Source organism: Dasypus novemcinctus, chromosome 24 (assembly GCF_030445035.2).
Source record: "Dasypus novemcinctus isolate mDasNov1 chromosome 24, mDasNov1.1.hap2, whole genome shotgun sequence".
Taxonomy (NCBI): Eukaryota; Metazoa; Chordata; class Mammalia; order Cingulata; family Dasypodidae; genus Dasypus; species Dasypus novemcinctus.
Window position 1 is genome coordinate 52,539,400 of NC_080696.1, and position 27,455 is coordinate 52,566,854.

Genomic DNA, 27,455 nt, shown 5'->3' on the forward strand with positions numbered 1-27,455 from the left:
TAAAGTAACCAGCTGGATGGTTGTCTGCAACTAATCTCCCTCCTTAGGGTGCCACATCATTCCATCCGTTTTCAAGTCTCTCATGCCTCCTCTTCTTCATTTGTGGCAGGACAGATGGAACCTGGAACGGTTGGGGCGGGGGGTTGGTAGGCTCAGGTAGTCACCTAGCTTTTCTAGCAGTCCAGTCTGTTCTGGACACTTGGAGCCAGGGTGTTCTGCCTCCGCCTCCCCACTTTGGCTGAAGTGTCTTTTGCTGTAGGTGTATGTTTGATGTTTTCTAGATGTGAGTGAGTGTGTGTGTATGTTTCAGATACAAGTAGGTGATTTTCTGGGAGACAGCACGAAGTTCAACAAGGAGGTGATGTATGCCTATGTGGACCAACTTGACTTCTGTGAAAAGGAGTTTGTCTCAGCCTTGCGAACGTTCCTTGAAGGTTTCCGCCTACCCGGGGAAGCCCAGAAGATCGATCGGTTAATGGAAAAGTTTGCTGCAAGATACATAGAATGCAACCAGGGGTGAGCACCATGTTTAAGTCCCTTCCACATCAGTCATCTTTTTGCCAACCTCAGACCACCAATCTTATGAGCAGCTAGTTTCTATCCACCATGACCTGGTATGATGCTAAGGGATTATCTCATGTAAGCCTGTGTCTGTCCCCAAATTACAACGAGGAGACTGAAGAACAGAGAGGTTAAGAACATGCCCAAGATGACACAGCTAGAATCCACACCACTAACTACTATAAAAGAGTAGTTTTGTGTGTTGAGAGGAGGCAATTGGGTGCATCTTCCCTAATCAAGAATAGCTCCCTGATTTGATATATGGGTAGAACTTAAGGATTTTGGTTTTTCTTTAATCTGATATTGATGAGCTGGTTACAGAAATGGCTGTATAACTAATAAAATTTCCTGGGTATGTGATTCCATCTTGGGGCCTTTTTTGGTGAATGGTTCATGTTTTTGTGGAAGTAGAAATAGAAGGAAGCAGATGTGACTCAAGCGGTTGAGTGCTCACTTCCACATGGAAGGTCCTGGGTTCTGTTCCTCGTGCCTCTTAAAGGAAAAAAAAAAGACAATGAGCCAAAAAAAAAAAAATACAAACAATGAGCAAACAGAAGAAGGATCCATGGGTGGGGCAAAGCTGCTTTGCATAAAAATAACACTCTTAAACAAACAAACATAAAAACCAACTCAAGGGAGTTAATGTGGCTCAGTGGTTGAGTGCCAGCTTTCCACATATGAGATCCTGGGTTGATTCCAAGCCCTAAGTACCTAAAAAAAAAAAAAAAATATTGAGAGTCTAACATTTATTAAACACCTCCTGTATGTCAGCCACACCATGGGTTGTACATGCATTATTTCATTTACTGTAATGGTAAGCCTGGGAGTAGTACCTAAGGTTCTGGGACATTAAGCAGCCTGTTCAAAATCAGTAAGCTAGTAAATAGCATAGCGGGTATCGAATTTGGATTTATCTAACTCAGAAGCCCATGCTCTTTTTATTGAACCTGAAATTGAGAATGTCTGAATGTACTGTGAACATGATGTGGCGACTGTTGAGTTGAAACATTGTGATCATAGTTTTGCTTCTCAAGTCAACGTGGTATCCCTGTTAATTAGTTCCAATCCTCCAAGTATGTGCCGCTATTCCCATGAAATAACATGGTCAGCAAAGACAGCATCTGGTCATTTGAACCAAATGGGTATTAGAATTCACTGTGAAGACACAGTTGCATGTTGCTCACTTTATTTTTTTATTTTATTTTTTTAATTTCTCTCCCCTTCCCCTTTTCCTCCCCCCCCCCCCCCAATTGTCTGCTCTCTCTGTCCATTTGCTGTGTGTTCTTCTGTGACCACTTCTATCCTTATCAGCGGCACCAGGAATCTGTTTCTTTTTGTTGCGTCATCTTGCTATGTCAGGTCTCCCTGTGTGCAGCGCCATTCTTGGACAGGCTGCACTTTCTTTTGCACTGGGCGGCTCTCCTTACAGGGTGCACTCCTTGAGCATGGGGCTCCCCTACATGGGGGACACCCCTGTGTGACAGGGCACTCCTTGCGCGCATCAGCACTGCGCATGGGCCAGCTCCACACAGGTCAAGGAGGCCTGGGGTTTGAACCGCGGACCTCCCATGTGGTAGGCGGACGCCCTATCCATTGGGCCAAGTCTGCTTCCCTGTTGCTCACTTTAAACATATCTGAAGGCCTAGGTCTCTTCTTTAACCAGTCTAATCATAGTAATCAGTGTTGACCTTTCATTGTATTTGTCAGAATCTTCTCTCCCTGTCCTGGTGGAGGGCAGTTTGCACAGACCACTTTTTCTAGCTTCAGTGTCATTTACTGTGAGGCTGTGCATCCAGTTTTTTGGCTTTTCTTACCTGAGGTGAAAAAAAAAGCCTATTTCACTGGCATTTTGTTCAGAATAGCACAGATATTTTCCTTTGTCTTTCTCCTTTTAAATATTACAATGAATAATGTAAACTGTAAATAATAACTGAAGAATAGTTTTTTAGTCATTTTTATATCCAGTGCCTAGTCCAGTGAGTGGCAGAAAGTAGATGATTCCAAGAACAGAACTAGGATAAAAATTGAGTTGAAACTGCTTTATCCAAAGGAGTCTAGAATCTGCTAAATAGTTTATGAGCTTTTTCCATACTCTGGGTCATTACTTACTGTTCAGTGATGATGAAAGCATGCGAACTCTTGACTAAATTTGGCATCAGGTGGAGTTGATGGCCTGTTTTTAGTGAAGTTTGTCTGTATTAGCATTGTACCTTCCAAACTTCATCTTCATGAATGTTTTTTACATTTGCAATCTTTTCCAGGCAAACACTGTTTGCTAGTGCTGACACTGCATATGTCCTAGCATACTCAATTATTATGCTAACTACAGATTTACACAGTCCTCAGGTAAAATATTTTAATGATTTACATATTATAATAACTTAAAAATAGCTTATTTTGACCATTGATTGGTTTTAAATGGTTTTTAATATTTTTTAAATTTCAGGTAAAAAATAAAATGACAAAAGAGCAGTACATTAAAATGAATCGAGGTATCAATGATAGTAAAGATCTACCAGAAGAATATCTCTCAAGCATCTATGAAGAGATAGAAGGCAAGAAAATTGCAATGAAAGAAACAAAAGAACATACAATTGCAACCAAATCTACTAAGCAGAGTAAGGTCTAATGGCAAATGCTTTCTATTCCAATTTTGAGGTATATCGGAATGATTAAGTACTCTGATAAATTCAGTTTGCATATGTAGATCTCTGAGTAGGAAGTATGATTAAATTAATTAATAGATCATGTTCTTTCATAATATCACCATCTTATTGTTAGATTTGTGATTAGGGACAAGGAGCATTTAAAATAAGTAACCTGAGATGTAAATTATCAAAAAAAGTGTCTTAACACATTGCTCTAAGTGGCGATTGTGGCAGGCTTGATTAAATTTCTCTTAGTTAGGCCCCTGTGAAGCTATCAATTGTTTGTTTGAGAAGCAGCAGAGTGTAGTGCTTTAGATCACAGGCTCTGGAGTCACACTGCCTGGGTTCATTTCTCAGCTCTACTACTTGTTAGCTGAGTGATCTTGGCCAAGTTACTTAACTTCTCTGTGCATCATTTCCCCCTCTATAAAATGGTAGTAATATTAATAACAGACTCATGAAATAGTTGGGAGGATTTGTGAGTTAATCAGTGTAAATCCTTTGGAACAGTGCCTGGCACATAGTGAACACTCAGATTTAGCTGCTATTATTATTCTTATTTCTTTGTAGATGTAGCTAGTGAAAAGCAGCGACGGCTGCTGTACAATTTGGAGATGGAGCAAATGGCTAAAACAGCCAAAGCTCTGATGGAGGCCGTGAGCCATGCCAAAGCCCCATTTACAAGTGCCACTCACTTGGACCACGTCCGGCCAATGTTCAAAGTGAGTATCCTGAGATGTTAGAGGGGATGTGGTTAAGCTTAATGCCGAGTTGACCAGCAGGAAGCCGACCAGCAGGTTTATGATGGTAAGGAAGTTGAAGAGTAGAAAGGCCACTGATCTCTGAACAGTAACTAAAATAGTCTTTCATAGATGTTCTTTGATGATGGTGGGAAAGCACCAGAGTCAGCCAAGAGCAGGGTGGCTGGAGTTAGAAAGTCTGGGTTTGAATCCTGGCTTTGGCACTTTTGTAGCTGTGTGACCTTGATCAGGTCACTCAGTCTCTCTCTGGCGGTTTATCACTTGCAAAATGGAAACAAATACATGGTTGCTGGGAGGGCTGCTGGGAGGATTGAATGAATTAATATAATATTCAGGTAAAAGATACAGACATTTTTATTGAGCTATCTTACTTCAGTGTTATTTTATCAGATAAGAGATTAGATGCAAGTAAAGGACAATATCCTTGAGATTTTGCTATTTTAAAAATGATTAGAAAAGATATACGTCCTGTATTCATAGTATGACATTTTTCTCTTAAGATGTTTTTATAGTGACTGCCAATATCCTGTCAAGTGCTCAACTCTAGAATTTTGTGAGCTTGTATTTCCATGAAATTCGCAAGAAAGTTGGAGGAAAAGTAAAGTCAAAATAATTTGAATTACGAGTATTTCAATAATCTAAGTTTAGAACAGAAGTTGCTTTTAGGTTTTATTTTGCGTGCCAACCTCCAGTTGGTAATGGCTGCCCAGCACACTGTGAAAAGGATTCTCAGGCCTCATGTAGATTCAGCAGGGAGTGAGGTCTATGATCATTTAGTGATATCTGACATGGGCACAGATAGATAAATGTAGTGGTGGCACAGGAGCTATGTGTTTACCGTCTTTCTTTTGACCTTTATATATAGTATTAGAGCATCTATAGTGTTAACTTTTAGCACAGTTTAGTAGGAACTGCCTTATGTAGTAAATGGAATAGATTGAAATCAAAATAGCTGTGAACCTGGGATTCTCGCTGTGCCTGTAACTAATAGTGTGGCCTCTAAGTGCTCTTCCTGTGTGAAATTCTAAATGTTACTGAAATGTTCCTCCCTTATTAGTTGGTGTGGACACCACTGTTGGCAGCCTATAGCATTGGGCTGCAGAATTGTGATGATACTGAAGTGGCCTCTTTGTGTTTGGAAGGCATCCGATGTGCAATCCGAATTGCTTGCATCTTTGGAATGCAGGTGCGTATTAGTTAGCAAGACTCCAAAGTTGGTGGTGGACAGTGTTCTTTTAGATTTGGCAAAACTTAGAAACTTTCAAAAATTTCCAATTAGCTAGAAGTCTTGGTAAATTATTTATTCAACCCACTGAGAAGAAACCCATAGGTTTGTGCTAACAACAATCTCGATAAGGGGGAAAAAATCGATGACTTGGGTTAAAACCTTCTTTAAGGATAGGTGAAGTCCAGTTACTTGATTGAATTTGGCAAAACAGTCTTTTTATCTTGTCTAACTTGCCTTCTTTGGTGCACAAAAAATTTTTTTTTAGCATTTTAAGATCAGTTTTGATTATAATTTCCCTTATTCCTAATTCTCATCTGGGGAAACAAATAGTTTAACACAAAATGTGTGTTTGTGTAAACTTTCTGAATCTTGAAATATTCAAGCAAATTAATGAAATAAAATTTTCAAACTGTTATGAAATCTGGCAGTTATCAACCCAGTGCATCACTTTCCATGTCAGCAAGAATTTATACTTATTTATTTGTTCCCACGCATTTTACACTTAACACATTTTCTTTTGTACCAGGACCACGGGTTTTGGAATCAGACATTCTGGGGTTCAAATTCAGCTCTGCTGCTTCCTAGCCACATGACATTGACCCAGCTAATGTTTCCTTTCTGAGATGCCATTTATTTCCTCTTTTGTAAATTTGAGAAATAGATCTGTTGCATTATTGTTGTAGATATTAGAATTTATGTGACATTCTTAGTATTCAACAGATTCCTTCCCTGCTCCTTTCAAAGGGAATGGAATGGAAACAGTTAAGTTTGCTTGAGATAACCAGAAAGGAAAGAGCTATTTCTCCAATGTAGTGGTGTGTAGGGAGCCTCAGTGGGATATTCCAGTAGCAGGAAGACACCAGCATGGAATAACTGGTGTGTTAAGTGCATAAAGCTTGTTCACACATGTATAGAAGTTTCCAGAGAAGCTCAGTGAATCAGCCCCATAGCTGTTAAAACAGTCATGCTAAGGGTAGGCTCACAGTGTTCTCTGTTGGGTTTCCATTATAGTTGGAACGAGATGCCTATGTTCAGGCTCTTGCTCGCTTCTCCCTGCTGACGGCCAGCTCCAGCATCACGGAGATGAAACAGAAAAACATCGACACCATAAAGACACTTATTACAGTGGCTCACACCGATGGCAACTACCTTGGGAATTCCTGGCACGAGGTGTGTCTCTCAATGAAAGCCTGATAATTGCCTTTTGTTTGTGAGGAGCCTCCCAGCATTCCTTTTATTCAGTATGGATGTTTTTATTTGCCAATTCCGTTTTTCTTTAAGTCAGGCCTGATTTTAACCCTGGGTTTTCTCTCATCCACAAACATCTCGTTTATCTGAAAGACTCTTTGGATCATGATGGGCAGAGTGTGTTCAGGTGTACCACCTCACAGGGTGAGCTCTCGCTCCCGGCAGCCAGTGTCCTGCATGCAGGATGCTTCTATTGTGGTGACTTTCTCCCCACAATTGTGTCACTTTTCCCAAATCTTTATGCACCTGCTGGGAGCTCGTATGGTCAGTAATAGAGTTAAGACAAAGTCAGGAATGAAGCAGGTGTAGCTCAGTGGTTGAGCACATGCTTCACTGTATCAGGTCCTGGGTTCAATTCCCAGTACTTCCTTAGGAAAAAAAAAAAAAGACAAAGCCAGGTGCCTGAGTTCTCTCCTATTTGTATCTAAAAAGTAATGGTTGATATTAATGGTAATGATAAGCTGTTAATGGAGCGTATGAGTAGGGGTTCACTTTTACTTTAAACTTTTTATATTTAAATACTCTCTAACTTAAAGGAGGTTACAAAAATAATATAAACCCCATTCAGACAATTCCAACATATTCCTATACTCCTAAATACCAGATCCATCAATTTTATTATTTTGCCACATTTTCACATTTTGATTTAGCTAAGCAATGTGTAAGGCTAACTTTTCATGGTTCAGAATTTTGCAGCTTGCATGAGAGCTCTCATTCTATAAGTCCTGGTTGCCATTGTCTCTTTAAAAATTGGAAAATATGACAGCGCTGTGCCCACATTTCCCACCTGTCAGCCAAACACTGAGCAGAGTTGTTAACGCCTGTTCAGATAGGGATGCATACTCCAGTTTGCCTCAGTCCCCACTGTTCCTTATTGTTGATCCCTGTTGGTGCCTTTCACTTGCCATTTATCACTTCTGGCACCTTGTCTTCCATCTGGCCCATGCTGCTCATTTATAGCTCTCACCTGGTGCCTGTGGGCATTTCCTGCTTCCTGTTTCTTAGTTTCTTCAGTTTAGAGTGATTCACTCTACTTTGGGACTGTCATATTCTAGGCCAAGTCCCAACACTGTGATTGTTCTTGAAACACCTCAGTATCATGTTCAGTGTGGTAGTTGAGAGTACTTTGCACCGTGTAAGCAGAGAAATGCAGATTAAAACAGGAAATAATTTTTCAGCTATCAAACCTTCAAAGATTTTTTTTTTGTTAATAATAAACTTTTCTGTAGAGAAGTTTTTCATCAGAAGTGTAGGGAGAGAAGCAGATGTGGCTCAATTGGTGGGGCTCCCATCTACCACATGAGAGGCCCTGGGAAGTGAACCCATGCCCATGGAGAGCTGACGGCCCACTCCTGCAGAAAGCTGGCACAGCAAGATGATGCAACAAAGGGAGATAAGCAGACACAGAAGAACACACAACCTGTGGACACAGAGCAGACAGCAAGCAAGCAGCAAGGGGGGAAATAAATTTTTTTTAAAAAGTATAAGACATTCTGGGGAGCAGATGTAACTCAGTTGGTTGAGTGCCTGCTTCCCATGTACGAGGTCCTGTGTTCAATCCTTGAAAAATAAGTATAGGGGATTCACATATTAGCACCCACTCTCACGCAAATTTTCAGAGTCTTTGTCCATGTTCCTCTGCCTGACTCAATGTTAATCTGTCTTTTAGATAGCTTAAATATCCTTTCTCTAATAAGACTGTCCCTGAAGTTCAGCCTCAGTGATATTAGTATCTTACATTTCTCTTTACTAAGATTTCACTAATAGGATTTGTGTGAGTTATTTACTATCTGGCCCCAAAGAGATAGAAATTATGTCTTCTATGTGTTATTTTACTCCTGCCATCTAGTTACAGTGTCTAGTAGGTGCTCAGTGAAAACTTATTGACTAATAAACTAGGAAACTGAAGGGAAAAAAAACAAGATATATTGGTGTGGTACATTTATTACAATTGATGAACCGAATTTGAATCATTGTTACTAACCCATCCAAATATCCAGAGCTTCCCATTTTAATTTTCCATATCATTCTATCTTTTTATGTATTCATCAGCGTATCTGTTAATTAATCCATTTCTGAACACCCTAGTGTAGATTAGATACATCATCCCCCTTGAACCTTTAATACTCCCCTGTACATTTCCCAAGACCAAGGATATTCACTCATGTAACCTTACCTTAACTGCAGTTACCAAGTTCAAGAAATTTAACATTGATATAAAGCTTATAGTCTATATTCCAGTTTTTTCATATATCCCAATAATGTCCCTTTGAGTCTTTTCTCCTCCCTTGTTAGATCCCACCCAGGATCAGTATTGCATATGTCTTCAATTATTCTTCCTTTTAAAAAGAAAAGTGAGAACCATGTATACACCATAACTTGTCCATCTCAACCACTCCCAAGCATTCCATTCAATGGAATTAATCACATTCATAGTGTTGCAATGCCCTCACCACCTTCTATTACTAAAACTTGCCCATTTCCCCAGACAGAAACCCTATATTCATTGTTCATTAACCCCATTCCCCCTGCCCCCTGCCTCTGGCAACCTATACTCTAATTTCCGTCTCTATGAACTTACATATTCTCCCATTCTTTTCTTTATAACTGACCATGGGACTTAAATTTAACATCCAAAATTTGTAAGATTTTTTTTTTAAGTAAGAAAATAATTTCTCATCTTCTGATGAGTCATAAATACCTAGCAAATCAATAAATATTTGCTTTTTCTCCTAGAACTTTTTTTTTCCTATCCTGGGAGGTATGATCAATGTAGGATTCCTATGGGTTGTGAAGTATATGGCAGCACCTGGAAATGTTAATAAAAGAATTAACTACCTATTTCATGGTCAGAAACATTGAGAAATCAGGTTGGAACTAAGTCTTTGTCTTGCTGAGTTGGTAACATACTTGAGAGTCCAGCTATCCCCAGCTTCTAGAAAAAGGAGGGCATTAATAGTTTAATAGTTAACAGTTTAATCGTATCACATTGTGTGGAGGAATCAAGAGATGATACTCTTCAGTAGCATTAAGTTCTTTTTTCAGTCAGGAGGAAGACAATTTAAAAGTAAAAGTGCTTGGCAATGGCCAATGGTATACTGGAGTCTTACTGGGATTGGATTGTAAGATAAACATGAAAGACAAAACTCAGCTTTAGTCAGAAGGTCCCATGAAAATTCCTTGCAGTGGGTTTACCTGCGGATCTGTATGCTATCTCTTGATAAGTGTCATGCAGCCAGTTTTTCCTCCAATAAGAGTTGGGACCAATTTCTATTTTTTCAGGTAAGCCTCATGAGAGGGTGCAGTTTGCATCGTCAAGCACCAGAGTCACTGCTCAGGCCTGGGAGATACATCCTCATCTCCTACTTCATTCCCTGTAGGGCACATTCTCATTCATTCAGTCAACCAAGTAAGCGGTGCCAACTGTGTGCCAGGCTATTGTAAGTGCTAGGGAGTCAACAGGGAACAGTAAAGAGTAAATGCCATCTTGGCATTTAAGGCAGAAAACAGGAAACAAAGAAATATACAGTAAAACTCCAAAAAGTGGTAAGTGCTAAGAAAAAAAATGCATGACCTGAGAGTGGGGTGATAATAGGGAGTGTGCAGTCTCTGGATCATTAAAGAAGGCTTCTCAGGAAGCAGACTTGGCCCAGTGGTTAGGGCATCCGCTACCACATGGGAGGTCCGCAGTTCAAACCCCGGGCCTCCTTGACGGGTGTGGAGCTGGCCCACGCACAGTGCTGATGCACGCAAGGAGTGCCCTGCCATGCAGGGGTGTCCCCGCACAGGGGAGCTCCATGCGCAAGGAGTGTGTCCCATAAGGAGAGCAGCCCAGCGCGAAGGAAAGTTCAGCCTGCCCAGGAATGGCGCTGCACACACAGAGAGCTGACGCAGCAAGATGACGCAACAAAAAGAAACACAGATTCCCGTGCCGCTGACAACAGAAGCGGACAAAGAACACACAGCAAATAGACACACAGAGAACAGACAACTGGGGCAGTGGGGGAGAAGGGGACAGAAATAAATAAATAAATAAATCTTAAAAAAAAAAAAAAAAGGCTTATCTGAGGGAAATGTGTCCAAGTGAGAAGTGAAGCCATCTGGGAATGCAGCATTCGAGGCATAAGAATAGCAAGGACAAGGTCCTGCCATAGGACCAGAGATTTGAGACTAAAGCAGCAGCAGGGAGGCCAGTAAGGCTGGTGAGTATGTCTGTGGAGGAGAGGGGAAGTGAGGTGAGGGTGCCTAGACCAGGCTAGATAAGGAGCTCATTGAGGGGTCTGGTAAGTGAAATCCCCTGCTCCAATCAAATAATTTTTCTCTTTATCGAACACTTAGTAAATTTGCATAATTAAACATCTCTAATGCACAACTTCATTGTACCAACTTTTCTTTTATTCATTTGCTCTTTTCCTTTTTAATAGTTAAAAAAATAATAATAGGGCTGTCTGTCTTCAAGACCCATACTCAAAGTGTTGTCTAACTAGGACTCTTGCTATGCCTTGGCCAGTTTTTATTTTTCTTTCCTATTTCTCATTAACCTTTTATTTTAAATTTTATTTTAAATATTTACAATAAACAGAAAAGATATCATTTTTAAAAATCAGCTGTCAACTTAAAATGAGGTTCTTATTAAACAAAGCAATAACACTACATACTATAATTACATCTTTACTTTTATACAAGAAGAGTGTGCAAAGTGCTTTTTCAGACTATAAAATAAGGCTTTAGAACAGGATATCAACTTCTAGGGTTATCCCTAGAAGTTAGTTACTCCTGACTGATAAGGCAAATAAAACCACCCTGTATACTAGGGATGAATTAACTTTTCCAACTCTTACGTAAAACACTCTGAACACTTGATACCAAATCCATCATCATACAGGTCAAGAATGCTTAAAAAATACTTGCTATAAAACCTTTGATTCTAAGAAATCTTAAAGTGCAAGGTATATCTAAGTGAGCAGGGAATTTTAGAAGTTACACAGAAACTGATTTTCCAAACAGGTCCTTCAAGGATCTAAATCAGTCTTCTTTTTAGTCTAGATGTGGGGGGTGGAAAAGAAGGGACTAAACTTGCATGAGTTGGGTATGCCTTATCCACACAGAAGCATACCCATCCAGTACCCTTGTGTAATACGTTTATCTCTGATTTTGTATCCTAAAGGAAATACTAAGGTTCTATGAGGTTGTCTGGTCTGTGTCGTTTATTGGTTGCAGAAAAGTGGTTTTCATGTGTTGACCTTTGTAAAAAAAACATTATAAATAGGATTTCATTTTATATTTTAAAGCACCCTATGAAGCAAAAACTAGGTGTCCTCAGTTAAGGAAAGGTGATTACCAAGGATAAATATATATGATTGAATAAAAATCTGCAGGCTCAGAAAACGTTTTCAAATTTACATTAAACCCATTTGTCCCCATTTCCATGAGCAGATGGTGTCTGTTCTGTGAGTCATCGGTAAATTGGCCAGTCATTTGACCCTCTGGGAAGCCATCCTAAGACCCTTGGATTTTATCCCTACCTTGAAAAGCTACTTGTTTAAATACCTCTTTACTGACTGTAATTTAAGATAATATTGCCCTTTTTTTAAGTTATGAAGTGGGAGCTCATTTTTTCCTGCCTCCTTTTCATTAGATCTTGAAGTGCATCAGCCAGCTGGAGCTCGCTCAGCTGATAGGAACGGGTGTGAAGACCCGCTACTTGTCTGGATCTGGACGTGAAAGAGAAGGGAGCCTCAAGGGTTATACCTTGGCAGGAGAAGAGTTCATGGGCCTTGGCCTTGGTAAGACACTGGGCCTCCAGCTGGTAGTCACAGATTTGCATGTTAACCCAGATGAAACACTTCTTGTCTCATCAGGATGTCTGTCATATAAACCATCTATTCCTGTGTGTTAGCTGACAGCGTGTTTATTAGTGGAAGTCGAAGTACTACTTCAGTTCTCTAAATTGTGGTTAAATTGTTAAGTAAAATGCCTGTCTTACCAAAATCAGCAGAGTTTTACTCTTCTTTCTACACAGATAACCATTTGGGGAGAAAAAAAGCCATTTGCTTTAGAAAGTGTACATCTTTAATGCCTGGTGTCAGAGGAATGTGTATGTGTGTTTCTAGATTTTAAACGATGGAGTCATCATCTCTCCCAAGTTCATTTGGGGGCCTTTTTATTTATTTATTTTTTTATTTTTTTAAAAAGATTTATTTATTTATTTAATTTCCCCCCCTCCCCTGGTTGTCTGTTCTTGGTGTCTATTTGCTGCGTCTTGTTTCTTTGTCCGCTTCTGTTGTCGTCAGCGGCACGGGAAGCGTGGGCGGCGCCATTCCTGGGCAGGCTGCACTTTCTTTTCACGCTGGGCGGCTTTCCTCACGGGCGCACTCCTTGCGCGTGGGGCTCCCCCACGCGGGGGACACCCTTGCGTGGCTCGGCACTCCTTGCGCGCATCAGCACTGCACATGGCCAGCTCCACACGGGTCAAGGAGGCCCGGGGTTTGAACCGCGGACCTCCCATATGGTAGACAGACGCCCTAACCACTGGGCCAAAGTCCGTTTCCCGGGGCCTTTTTATTAAACGGTATTCTTACACAAGTAGAATTTTTTCTGACTGTACATTTAAGAGACTCTCCTCATAGTGATGTAAAAACAGTGTAATACCATAAAAATAAAAAGGGTAACCAGAAATGTCAGGCCACATTCTAAGTACTCGCTTTATGTATTTTAATTCTTGTAATCCTCCTCACAATGCAGTGAGATGGGACTTTATCACCCCCATTTTGTATATAAGGGGTGAGGTGACTTGAGCAGGGTAAAATTACAAGGAAGTGGCAGAGGCAGGATTCAAACCCAGGCCATCTAATTACAAAGAGTAGGCCCTTGGTCCCTGAACAGTAGTTAGAAGAGTATAGTGTAACAGTTAAAAGGATGGACTCTTTGAAAATGGGTTCTTAATAGCACCTACCTCCTAGGGTGCTTTGTGAGGGTGAATGGAGTTAAATTCTGTAAAGTACATCGAACCTTCCTTCAGCAGGTGCAAGCTATTACATGTTCTAGGAACTCTGGATTAATATTGAATAATTCTTGTTTTCCTGTGTATAGTAACTATTAAATACTTTTATACTGTTAGCTATAAAGACATAAAAGAACATAGAGAAAGGAAGATGATTTGTATAAACAAGGGAAGCTTGAAATAAGGATACATTTTCAATGCCAATGACAAAACATAAATTGAATTTTTTTGTATTGTCAGTTGATTTTTTTTTCGCCTGTGGAACCATCCTTATTTATGTCCCTTGTCTCATAGTTGATACCACAGGATATTTTATTCTAAGTGCTTGACCGTTTTTGAAGCTCTCCTGATTTTATGTACTGCGTTTCAGGTAATTTGGTGAGTGGTGGAGTGGATAAAAGACAGATAGCCAGTTTCCAGGAATCTGTTGGTGAGACCAGTTCGCAGAGCGTGGTTGTAGCTGTGGACAGGTAATAATTTTGTTCTCCAATGAGGCTGTGGTGGCCTCTCTTTGGTTACCAGGTGTGAATGATTTAGAATTTGTTTGAAGGTTATAAATAGACTCAAGCTAAGAAAGATTAAAAGTGGCTTGTGAGCCACAGCTGCTAATAACCGTCACATTTGTTTAAATTTTGACCTTGGATTGCACTGTGACCATTTTTAAATATAGCTTTAATATTCTTACAAGTTATGTAAAAAACAAGTTTTTACTTGTGCCAATGTTTTAAATTACCTTGTTTCCTTAGCAACAGTTAATTTTTAAAAAAGCCTCAAGAAGGATTTAGGATTTAAAACCTGTCATGAGTGAGAATTGGCAGAATTGACATTTTCCATTTCTTTTCCCTAAAACTTTTCCATTATTTCTATTTGCTAGGGCTTAACCTTAAAATCCAGGAGAAACTATGGTTATGCCCATTTGAAGACAATCAGGAGGTTCCAATACTTAAAATATGAATTTTTCTTTCTTTTTTTTTTTAAAGATTTATTTATTTATTTAATTCCCCCCCCCTCCCCTGGTTGTCTGTTCTTGGTGTCTATTTGTTGTGTCCTGTTTCCCTGTCCGCCTCTGCTGTCGCCAGCGGCACGGGAAGTGTGGGCGGCGCCATTCCTGGGCAGGCTGCTCTTTCTTTTCACGCTGGGTGGCTTTCCTCACGGGCGCACTCCTTGCGCGTGGGGCTCCCCCACGCGGGGGACACCCTTGCGTGGCACGGCACTCCTTGTGCGCATCAGCACTGCGCATGGCCAGCTCCACACGGGTCAAGGAGGCCCGGGGTTTGAACCGCGGACCTCCCATATGGTAGACGGACGCCCTAACCACTGGGCCAAAGTCCGTTTCCCTGAATTTTTCTTAAAATCAAAACCTTATGATAATTATCATTGAATAGCCTTATAAACTGCTGCACATTGAGCTAATGCCGTTTCACAGTGCATTAAATATGAACAATTTTTGGATGTTGGTAGTACAGAATTTTTGATATAATTTGTATGCTCTCAGAGCAGTCCTCTATATCTGTTAATCTTGATAACTTTGCTCCTGTTGCTTTTCTCTTTCTTTCTAACTATGGTAGTATCTTTATCATAATCTATTTTTTTATTTTATTATTTTAGATTTATTGAAGTATCACTCATATATAAACATACATAAACCGTAAGTTTATAATAATAGCTATGACTTATAAAACAAACATACATAACATCATACAGGACTCTCGTATTTTACCCTACCACCAATATCTTGCCTTGTTGTGAAACATTTTAAACTAGTGATTAACAAGCATCCTCTGAAGCAAATGTGGCTCAAGCTATTGGGTTTCCCCCTACCACATGGGAGGTCCCAGGTTCGGTTCCTGGTGCCTCCTGGAGAAGGCAAGCTGGCACGACGGGCAGGCGTAGTGAGCTAACACAACAAGATGATGCAACAAAAGAGACACAAAGAGGAAAGACACAAGAAACCAGGAAGTTGAGGTGGCTCAGATAATTGAATGCCTCTCTTCCACATAGGAGGTCCCAGGTTCGGTTCCTGATGCCTCCTAAAAGAGAGGATGCACAGACACAAGAGAGCATACAGCAAATGGACACAGAGAACAGACGGCAACCACAGGCAACTGGGGGGGGGGTATATAAATAAACAAGTCTCTTTAAAAAAAAAAGAGCACCTCAAAATATTATTACTAACTGAAGTAGCTTACATTTGGAGTATTTTCCCCCCAATCTACTCTATTATTATTTGTTAAATATATTTTATGACAGAATTTATAAGCTTACAAAACAATCATGCACATGTGCGGAATTCCCATACAACACCCCTCTATTAACACACCATACCATGGTGGAACTTTTTTTTTTATAGATTATGAGATAATACCAGCAGACTATTAGCAGGTTCATAGTGTACATTTGGCACCCTTTTTTCATACTCCTTCATTATCAACATAGTACATTTTTGGCATAGGTGCATAAATATTACATTACTCTTAACCACAGTTCATAAGTCACTTCAGTTGTGTTTTTCCCATGCTTCTGCACATTCCCACCACCCTGCCATAGTGACATATATCTGCTGTAGCTCACAAAGGACACTCTTGCATCTGTACCTTCAACCACAGTTTTCATCCACCTCCGGGTTTTCTGTGTTATTCACTCCCTAGATTATTCTCTAGCTTTCTTTTCAATTGGAATTTGCATCCCTCGACTACCCTTTTCAGCTACATTCCCATTTATAAACCAACTGTTAATCACTATATTACCATCATCAACTCTATACATTTCCACACTTTTACAGTAAAGTTACTTAAAATGTCTACATATATTAAACATCAGTAGTCCATCTCAATTCTCCTCTTATCTCCTTTAAGAATCCACTACCTACCACCAGGACTTGGAATATATTTTCCTACATTTTCTTCCAGAAGCTTCATGGTTCTTGCTTTTATATTTAGGTTTTTGATGCATTTTGAGTTAATTTTTGTAAAATGTGTGAGATAGGGGTCCTCTTTCCTTCTTTTGGCTATGGATATCCAGTTCTCCCAGCAGCACTTGTTGAATGGACTTTTCTGCCTGGGCTGGGTGGATTTGACAGGCTTGTCAAAAATCACTTGACCATAGATGTGAGAATCTGTTTCTGAACCATCAGTTTTGTTCCATTGGTCTGTGTGTCTGTGTTTATGCCAGTTCCATGCTGTTTTTACCACTGTAGCTAGGTAATAATGATTTAAATTCCAGAAGTGAGAATCCTCCAACTTCTCTTTTCCTTTTTAAGATGTTTCTGGCTATTCAGGACCCCTTACCATTCCAAATAAATTTGATAATAGTGTTTACCATTTATTTTTTAAAATTCTGGTGGAATTTTTTATCAGGATTGCATTGAATCTGTATATCAATTTGGGTAGAATTGACATCTTAATATTTGATCTTCCAACCCAAAGGCATGGAATGTTCTTCCAATTATTTAAGCCTTTTTTTTAAACAACGAGTTTTAGTTTTCTGAATACAAATACTTTAAATTGTTGGTTAAGTTTATTCCTAAATATTTGATTCTTTTAGTTACTATTGTAAGTGGAATTTTTTCTTCCTGACTTCTTCCTCAGATTGCTCAGTACTAGTGTCTTTTAAAGCCCATTTAATCTGATATAAGTATAGCTACTCTGGCTTTTTTCTTTTGGTTACTGCCTGTGTCGAGTATCTTTTTCCCAGCCTTTCACTTTCAGCCTATTGAATCTATTGGTATCCATGGGTCTAAGGTGAGTATCTTGCAGACAGCAAATAGGTGGTTTATATTTTCTTATCTATTCTGCAAATCTGTATCTTTTGATTGGGGAGTTTAATCTATTAACAGTCAATGTTACTACTGTAAAGGCAATTCTTATTTCACCCATTTTGACCTTTGAGTTTTATCTGTCATATTTTATTTGCACCACTGTTTTGAGACTTTCAGTTACTTTTACTGGTAAAATCTTCATTTCTAGACTCTCTTCCAAGTCTCTCTCTCCTGTCTTTTCTTTTCAGACTATAGCGCACCCTTTAGTATTTCTTGCAAAGCTGGTCTCTTGGTTATAAACTCTATCAGTTTCTGTTTATCTGTGAATATTCTAAATTCGCCCCCATTTTCAAAAGACAGTCTTGCTGGATATAAGGTTCTTGGTTGGAAGTTTTACTCTTGCAGTATCTTAACTATGCCATACCATTGTTGTCTTGCCTCCAGGGTTTCTTATGAGAAATTGGTACTTAATCTTGTTGGGTATCCCTTATATGTTATGCATTGCTTTTCTCTTGGCTGCTGTCAGAATTCTCTGTCTTAGGCTTTTTTTTTTTTGCCCTCCCCCCCCCCCCCCAGTTGTCTGTTCTCTGTGTCTATTTGCTGCATGTTCTTCTTTGTCTGCTTCTGTTGTCAGTGGCACTGGGAATCTGTGTCTCTTTTTGTTGTGTCATCTTGTGTCAGCTCTCCGTGTGTGTGGTGCCATTCCTGGGCAGGCTACACTTTCTTTCGTGCTGGGCGGCTCTCCTTACGGGGTACACTCCTTGCGCATGGGGCTCCTCTACATGGGGGACACCCCTGCATGGCACAGCACTCCTTGTGCACATCAGCACTGCACATGGGCCAGCTCCACACAGGTCAAGGAGGCCTGGGGTTTGAACTGTGGACCTCCCATGTGGTAGGTGGACGCCCTAACCACTGGGCCAAGTCCCCTTCCTCTATCTTTGGCATTTGACATTCTGATTAGTATGTATCCTGGAGTTGATCTATTCAGATTTTTTCAGATGGGAATACATCATGCTTCTTGGACATGGATATCTCTGTCCTTTAACAGGGTTGGGAAATTTTCTACCATTCTTCAGATATTCCTTCTGCCCCTTTTCCCTTCTCTTCTCCTTCTGGGACACCCATGGCATGTATGTTTGCACTTCTCTTGCTGTCATTTAGTTCCCTGAGACCTTGTTCCATTTATTCCAATCTTTTCTTAATCTGTTCTTTTTTATGTTTGCTTTTAGAAACCATTTCTTCAAGCTCTCCAATCTTTCTTCTGCCTCCTCAAATCTGGTATTATATGATTCCAGTGTGCTTTTTTTTTTTTTTAATTCCCCCCCCCCCAATCTGCTCTCTGTGTCCATTTGCTGTGTGTTCTTCTGTGTCTATATTTTTTATTTCTGTTTACCCCCTCCCCCCCCCCCCCGCCGCTTGCTTGCTGTCTGCTCTCTGTGTCTATTTGCTGTGCACTCTTCTGTGTTTTTCCTTGTCTCCCTTTTTGTTGTATCACCTTGCTGAACCAGCTCTCCATGGCACTTGGCAAGTCGGCGGCTTTCCAGAGTGTGCAGGCGAGCCTGCCTTCACAAGGAGCCGCCAGGATGCGAACCCAGGGCCTCCCATATGGTAGATGGGAGCCCAACTGATTGAATCACAGCCTCTTCCTCTCCAGTGTACTTTTAATTTCATTTATTGTGCCTTTCATTCCCATAAGATCTGCTACTTTTCTGTGTACCCTTTCAAATTTTCTTTGTGCTCATCCAGTGTCGTCTTAATATCCTTAATCTCTTCAGCCATCTCCTTCAATTTGTTAAGGAGATTTGTTTGAACCTCTATGATTAGTTGTCTCAACTCCTTTATGTCATCTGGAGTCTTATCTTGTTCCTTTAACTGGGCCATATCTTCCTGTTTCTTGGGTGTGGATTGTAATTTTTTGTTGGTGTCTTAGCATCTGGCTTACTAGAAGTATTTATTGTGGGTTCAGATTCTCTCTTTAGTTTAGGGATTTCTTGCCCTTTCTCCCTTGCTGGTTATGTAATAGGAGCCAAGGTTGTAGTTGGTGGTGTAAACTGAGGAACCACAAGCTGCCCTCATTGCCCCAGGGACCAATAAAGCTTCTCCCAACTTTTTCCTTTGCCAGGGTTAGGGACAGAGCCACAGCTGTGTGTAATAATCCAAGTCATACAGGCCTAGACTGTAGTTGCCCAGAGAGACTAATGAAACTTCAAGTCCCTTTCTGCCTTGCCTAGAGCAGGGATGGAGCTGCAGGTGTGGACAGAGATATATGCTGTGCAAGTCCAAAATGACTACAGTTGCCCTGGAAGACTTCCAAGTATTTGGTCTGTGCAAACCAGATATTCCTGCAGTTACCCAGAGAGGCTGGCACAGGGCTTACCAGCTTCCTCCCTGCTAGAGGTGGGAGTGAAGCCTATGCTAGGACTGCACTTCAGTCTGGGTGAAAGAAGCCAGTTCCTACCTTCACTATGATTTTCAATCAACTCGACTTCCCCTCATGACAGGGGTGGAGTCAAAATGGCAGCTACTGGCCTCTTCGTGACTTGGATAGATTCAAATTTTAGCTCTTCTTAGGGTTATACTTTAGCTAGCTGAACTTGCTAATCAGTAGCTGAAGTCGGTGGCCAACTCTCTCTTCCTCCCAATTTTGGGAAATGGAGCTTCCAATTCTAGCCACAGAATAGCTCCTGAGGCAGCTTGTGCTGCCAGAGTAGGATGAGCACCAGCCTCCATGTCGTGACCTGTATGTTCCTGAAGAGGCTGGCGCAGGTCACCCCAGCTTCCTTCCTGCTGCAGGTGAGGATGGAGCTTAGGGATGGTAAGAAGCTGGTCTCTGTGAGCATTGTGATTTTCAGTCTACCCTGTTTCCCCTTGTGCTAAGGCAGAGTTAAAATGGCAGCTACTGATCTCTTTCTGACTTGGACAGGTTCAAATTTTAGCACTTCTTAGAATTATATTTTAGCCTGTCAAATGTACTAATCAGTAGCTGAAGTTAATGCCCAACCATCTCTTCCTCCCCCGTTTTTGGAAGTGGTGGAATAGCTCCCAAGGCGGCTTGTGCTGCCAGTGGAGGATGGGCACCTGCCTCCCTGGTGTAGCATGCCCTACTTAAGAATATTGTCTACGTATGAGCAGTCTTCTCCTTCCATTCCTTCATGGATGTTGCAGGATGCTCTTCTGGTCTCCTGGAGCCCCCAAATAGGTGCTTTAAAGAGCTCTTGTTGATTACAAACTGCCCTGTAGCACAAGCCAACTCTAGAGGCTCCATACTCTGCTGCCATTTTGCTGGTCATCCCCATAATTTACTTTTGATGAGTTTTCCCTCCTTTTCCAGTTTGGTTTATATTTACACAGCAAAATGTTTATTCCTTTATTACCCATACTTAATTTTTTTTCCTGTTTCTCTGCCTTTGCTGGGTAGTGGATATTAGAAATCTTATCTAGCACCCTTGTTGTATGCTACTCCTTTTTTTAAAATTTGAGGTATAATTCATATATTGTAAGACTCACTCTTTGAAAGCAGGCAGTGATTTTTAGTATATTCAGAGTTGTGCCACTATTACTACTATCTATCTTCAGAGCATTTTCATCATGCAATGCAGAAACCCCAAATCTATTGGCAGTCACTCCACTTCCTTCCTCTCTCTAGTCTTTGCAACCATTCTACTTTTTGTTCTATAGATTTGACTATTCTGGACATTATTAATTTGTCTGTTTTTCCCTTCAGTTCTGTTCTTTTTTGCCTCATGTGTTTTAGGGCCCTGTTGTTAGGTATATATATCTGTTTATATTTGTTATTTTTTCTTGAAGGATTAACCCTTTTATTGTTATAAAATGTCCTTCATCTCTAGGAACAATTTTCTTCTTAAAATCTATTTTGTCTGATATTACTGTAGCCACTTCAGCTCCCTTGTGGTTACTGTTTGCATGGAATACCTTCTTCTATTCTTTCACTTTCCTCTTATTTGTTTTTAAGACTAAAATGAGTTTTACATTTTATATGATTGCTGATAAGGTAGGATTTACACCTGCCCTTTTGCTATTTGCTTTATTTATTATAAACATTTATTTTATTTATTTATCCCCACCCCCACCCTATTCCCCCTGGTTTCTGCTCTCTGTGCCCGCTCGCTGTGTGTTCTTCTGTGTCTGCTTGTATTCTCATTAGGGAGCTCTGGGAACCAATCCTGAGACTTTCTGGAGTGGGAGAGAGGCGATTACTCTCTTGCGCCACCTCAGCTCCCCTCTTCTGCTATGTCTTCTTATTTTCTCTCTTCTGTGTCTCTTGTGTCATCTTGCTGCACCAGCTCTCCATTTTGGCCAGCACTCCTGCACAGGGCTACTTTTTCTTGTGTGAGGCCACATTCCTGCATGGGCCGACACTTGTGTGGGCCAGCCTGCTGCGTGGGCCAGTTTGCCCTCACCAGGAGGCTCTGGGCATCAAACCCTGGACCTGCTATATGGTAGATGGGAGCCCAGTTGGTTGGGACACATCCATTTCCTGCTATTTGCTTTTTATATGACTTAGGTCTTTTTTGTTCCCCTATTTTCCATTTCTGCCTTCTTTTGTGCGAGTTAATTTCTTAGTTGTTGCTCTGGAGATTACAGTTAATATATCTTAATTATTAACATTCTTATTATATATATTATTAGGCAATATTATATATATTATTATATATTATTATATTATTAGGCAATATATTATATATATTATTATATATTATATATATTACTATATATTTTATTATATTATATATTATTAGGCAATAATATATACAATATATAAAATGCAAAATAGTATAAAAGTATATAAAATCTTTGCTCCTAAATAACTTCCCCCACTTTGTGCTGCTATTGTCATACAGATTATATCTTTCTGTTTGTCCATCATCATGGATTTATGATTGCAGTTATTTTTAAAATCAGAATTTTTCAAAAGTTACAAACGGAAAATACATTTATATTGTCTTTTATTTTCCTGGTAATATAAAACCAGGAATTACCTCTACCAGTGTTGTTTATTTCTTCATATGGTTTGAGTTAGTGTCAAATGTCCTTTTATTTTGGCCTGAAGGGCCCCCTTTAATATTTCTTGCAGGTCATATCTACCAGTGACAAATTCTCTCAGTCTTTGTTTACCTGGAAATGTCTTAATTCTCCTCCTTTTTTGAAGGATTGTTTTGCTGGACGTAGAATTCTTCATTGACAGTCTTTTTCTTTCAGCACTTTAATATGTCATCCCACTGCCTTTGGGCTCTGTGGTTTCTGATGGGAAATCAGCTCTAAATCATAATGAGGATCTCTTGTACATAATGAGTTTCAGCTCTCTTGCTGCTTTCAAGATTATCTTTTTGTCTTTGAACAGCTGGATTATGATATGTTTAGGTGGGAACTCTTGAATTTTTTCTATTTGGAGTTTGTTGAGCTTCTTGGATGTGTAAATCACTATTTTTCATCACATTTGGGTGATTATTTCTTCAAATATTTTTTGAGCCCCTTTCTCTCCCCTCCTTCTAGGACTCCCATTTTGTGTATGTTGTCAGTATACTGACAGTGTTCCACCGATCTCTTAAGTGCTATTCATTTTTTTCCTTCTTTTTTATTTCTGCTTCCCAGACTGGATGATGTCAAATGACATTAAATTTAATTTAATTTAATTCACTCATTCTTCCTTCTCCCAGATCAGGATCTGCTATTGAACCACTTCCGTAATTTTTTCATTTCAGTTTTTATACTTAAAAAAATTTTTTTTAATGAGAGAAGTTGTGACCTTCAGAACAATCATGCATAATGTGCAGAATTCCCATACATCATCTCTCCACCAATACCTTGCATTGTTGTGGAACACTTGTTTCAGATTATGAAAGAACATTGTCCAGAATATTACAATGATTCATAGCTTACTTAGTTTTTATACTTTCAACTCCAGAATTTCTTTTTGATTCTTCTTAATTATGTTTTCTTTTTGCTGATTATACATTGTTCTCAGATTTTTCTTTAGTTCTTTATACATGATTTCCTTTATTTCTTTCTTAAGATTTATTTTTTATTTATTTCTCTCCCCTTCCCCCCTCCACCTGTTGTCAGCTCTCTGTGTCCATTTGCCATGTGTTCTTCTGTGTCCGCTTGTATTCTTGTCAGCGGCATTGGAAATCTGTGTCTCTTTTTATTGCATCATTTTGCTGCATCAGCCCTCCATGCATGCGGCGCTGCTCCTGAGCAGGATGTGCTTTTTTCGTGCGGGGCGGCTCTCCTTGCAGGGCATACTCCTTGCGCGTGGGGCTCCCCTACATGGGGGACACCCCTACGTGGCACAGCACTCCTTGCACACATCAGCACTGTGCATGGGCCAGCTCACCACACGGGTCAGGAGGCCCTGGGTTTGAACCCTGGACCTCCCATGTGATAGGCAGACGCTCTATCAGTTGAGCCAAATCCACTGCCTTCCTTTATTTCTTTGACCATATTTAAAAGAGCTGATTTTTTTGGTACTAGGACTATGGATTGAACCCAGGACCTCACATGTGAGAGGCTGACGCTCAACCACTGAGCCATTTCAGTTCCCCTGCTTTGGTTCTCTCCTCTCTTTGCTCCTCTGCTCATTGTTTTTGCTCATTGTCTGCTCATTGTTTTTGCTCATTGTCTGCTCATTGTTTTTGTTTGTTGTCTGCTCATTGTTTGTTTTTTTTAGAAGGCACAGGGAGCCAAACCGGGACCTCCCATGTGGGAGGCAGGTGCTCAACTGCTTGAGCTACATCTGTTTCCCAAAAGAGCTGATTTTAAAACTTTGTCTAATACGTTTCAACATTTGGGCTTCCTCAGGGACAGTTTCTATTAACTGGTTCTTCTCTTTTCTAAAATCCATATTTGTTTTGTTGTTTTTGCATATCTCAATTTTTTTGTAAAAACTAGATGTTTTAAATAATATAATGTGGCAACTATGGAAATCAGATTACCCACCCACGCCTCCACCCAGGGTTTTTTTGCTGTTATTGATATTTTTGTTTAGAGACTTTTCTGAACTAATTATGTAAAGTCCATTCTTTTTGCATGTGATTACTGAAGTCTCTCCTTATTTACCTTTAGTGGTCAGCTAACAATTGGACAGGGATTCCTTAAATGCCTGGGTCTGTTAAGTCTCGCATCCTTTGCCAACTGGCTCAAAGTGTATTTTGGGGCCCTCTTTCAGTATTCAGGCCAGCAGTTACAACGGCTGCCTTAATCACACGGCGCCTCAAGGTCAGCCAGAGATGAGAGCTTAGGGCCTTCTCAGGTCTTTCCTAGGCCAGGTTGAGCAGTTGCCAATGATTGCTCTTGACAAACACCCCCAGGGAAAATGCTGTTGTCAGTAGTGAGGTGCCTGAATTCGGGATTTCCAGGGTGCTGTTAGAACTGGCCACATAATGACAGTTTTGAGAATGGTGTTTTGGATGAGCTCCTGTGCTGTTCAGCCTCCTCCAGGGTCTGCTAGGATGCTGGTTTCACAGTTACCATGATTTAAAAACTGTTTGCAAAGCTACCACAGATGTAGGGAGAAGATAATGGAATAGGCCAGCTTAAAACACCACCAAGCTCACCACTCATACGCAGTTTCAGCTGTTTTTCTTAAACACTCCTTAGATTTTTACAAGCCTTTGGTTAATTTCCAGAGTTCAGTTCTGAAAAAGTTGCTTTTGATCCTTTGTGGGGTTTTTTTGCCAGGGTTCTTGCTGTTATGGAGGAGTGGTTTTTGGGATCTGCTTACCCTGCCTTTCCTGCTGCCCACACTTACTGTCAACATTTTGACTCTTCCTCCCATTTGTTATGTCACCTTCTCTTTCTATCTGTGTAGCCATTTCTCCTGTGAATTGAGTTCATTGACCAGTTATGTACTTATGATGCTTCATTATTTATTTTAGTGGAGGTGCCAGACCTGTAATGTTTCATTTCTACCCTTTTCTGAGTGTTAGAGATTGAAACTCACAAATGTAATTCTTCTTTCATTATGTCTGGAATTGTCTTCTTAGAATTTTTACTGGATCTACCAGACTGGATGGAAATGCAATAGGTATGTATTTGAAACATCTCTCACAATTACAGAGCCATCATGTTGTGACTGTCTGACCGTTACTAATGAGGTCTCGCTTGTGTTGTTGGGTCTGGCCTATAGTTGACTTTGTCCGCTGGCTGTGTGCTGTGTCCATGGACGAACTGGCTTCCCCCCACCATCCTCGCATGTTCAGCTTGCAGAAGATTGTGGAGATATCATACTACAACATGAACCGGATCCGATTACAGTGGTCCCGAATATGGCATGTGATTGGAGATCACTTCAATAAGGTAACTCTTTAAACTCAAAAACCATTCCATCTGTGTCCAAAAAAAAGGCAAGCAGCGAAACTTTAGAAAGGAGTAATAAAGAGTTGGCCCTGATTTTTAGGTGCTAAATTCATTTTTACCTGTGGAGTCAAGGGCAACTTGATAGGAGTAATGGCATACCTGTATATTGATAGAATTAATGTAGAATGAATTCAAAACTTGGGAGTATTAAAAACACTTTAATAGACTTTCTTATAACAAGGATGTAGGGTAATACCACAAAGTTTGTCATTGTCACTGGACAGATATATTGATGGTCGAAAACATTGTGGAATCCTGAGGTGCCTCCTCAATGACCTGAGTTATGTTCTGTATGATTGTACTGTTAGATGTCACTACTTCTTGTATCCTGATTTCCATTGCCACCACTCTTCTGAAACTTTATCAAAGAAGTCAACATTTGTTTTTAAACCAGAAACAAACCAGAACCACGTCTATGTTCTAAAACTGACAATTGCTGGAAGAAAACCAAACTAAACTGCTTTCTTCCCACTAGAGGTTTTCATTATATACATACGCACACACATATACACACATATATTGAACAAATAAAAAAAGGAATCAGAAGAAGAAAAAATACGCATATATCTGTGGTATCAATTGCTTCTTAGGGGGAAATAACAGCTTATTAACACTGTTTCCTGCAAAAATACATTTCATGATATCAAGAAAATTTTCTCAGGCTTGGAGATAAAGAGTTATTACACAAATACTTAAAAATAGTTTTAGTAAAAATCAATTTATCAGCAAGGGATAAATTCTCTCTCTACATTGAATAGGAGAAAATCACTAAAAGAAAGTAGTCTGCCATTAGGATATAGAACTAGCAGTGCGGGAAACGGACTTTGGCCCAGTGGTTAGGGCGTCCGTCTACCACATGGGAGGTCCGCGGTTCAAACCCCGGGCCTCCTCGACCCGTGTGGAGCTGGCCATGCGCAGTGCTGATGCGCGCAAGGAGTGCCGTGCCACGCAAGGGTGTCCCCCGCGTGGGGGAACCCCCATGCGCAAGGAGTGCGCCCGTGAGGAAAGCCGCCCAGCGTGAAAAGAAAGTGCAGCCTGCCCAGGAATGGCGCCGCCCACACTTCCCATGCCGCTGACGACAACAGAAGCGGACAAAGAAACAAAAGCAGACAAAGAAACAAGACGCAGCAAATAGACACCAAGAACAGACAACCAGGGGAGGGGGGGAAATTAAATAAATAAATACATCTTTAAAAAAAAAAAAAAAGAACTAGCAGTGGGAGTCTGGTAAATGATTTTTTAGTATCTGCTGATTTCCATGAGGTATAAATTAATGTTGGCCACCATGGCCAATATAAAATTTACCAATGGAAGTCACTACATGCAGAGGAGGGAAGAGTTTTCTATAGCCTGCTGTAACACCTCACTGAAATGAGGCATTGTCAAATATAGTGTGCTTGGAAGCCTGCTTCTCACATGGCACCTAATCAGAGTTCTTTGTTTACTTTGTTTCCATGTCAGCTCAAAGTAAGGTCCTTCACAGCACACCATCTGTTCAGCAGATTATCTGAATGCATTGTGCCGGGCCATGGACAAATGAAGTCCCTGCCTGAGGGAAGCCCACCCACATTTCACTATAAAATAACTGATGGGAAAGGGTAGAGAGAAGCAGTTTGGTAAGGTTTTTGAGACAGCATCTCTGTGGAGGTGACCTTCCCTTTGAGCCCTTAGTGAGAAGAGAGAGCCACAGTATTCTGCAGATGACCCAGAGGAACTGTTGAATGAATAGTAACAATCAAATAAGTCAACTTCCATCCTTCCCACTCTTATGGGTAAATAAACTCTTAATGGACTTGTTGAAATAATTGAAGTGAACTTACTTCAGAAAGAGAAGATAAATTATTACCCATTCTCTCCAAGGCAGTGACAC

General features: G+C 40.3%; 1 protein-coding gene across 1 annotated transcript in view; it reads left to right on the plus strand.

The window, feature by feature from the left end:
* The window catches only part of ARFGEF2 (ARF guanine nucleotide exchange factor 2), a 135,486-nt gene that overhangs the window by 58,857 nt on the left and 49,174 nt on the right, over window positions 1-27,455 (plus strand). The window contains exons 16-25 of the mRNA XM_058287202.2: window positions 311-516; window positions 2,823-2,907; window positions 3,008-3,179; window positions 3,780-3,931; window positions 5,028-5,156; window positions 6,210-6,368; window positions 12,085-12,232; window positions 13,820-13,919; window positions 25,213-25,253; window positions 25,356-25,525. Coding sequence (XP_058143185.1) covers window positions 311-516; window positions 2,823-2,907; window positions 3,008-3,179; window positions 3,780-3,931; window positions 5,028-5,156; window positions 6,210-6,368; window positions 12,085-12,232; window positions 13,820-13,919; window positions 25,213-25,253; window positions 25,356-25,525 — 1,362 coding nt within the window. The remainder of the gene's footprint in view (window positions 1-310; window positions 517-2,822; window positions 2,908-3,007; window positions 3,180-3,779; window positions 3,932-5,027; window positions 5,157-6,209; window positions 6,369-12,084; window positions 12,233-13,819; window positions 13,920-25,212; window positions 25,254-25,355; window positions 25,526-27,455) is intronic.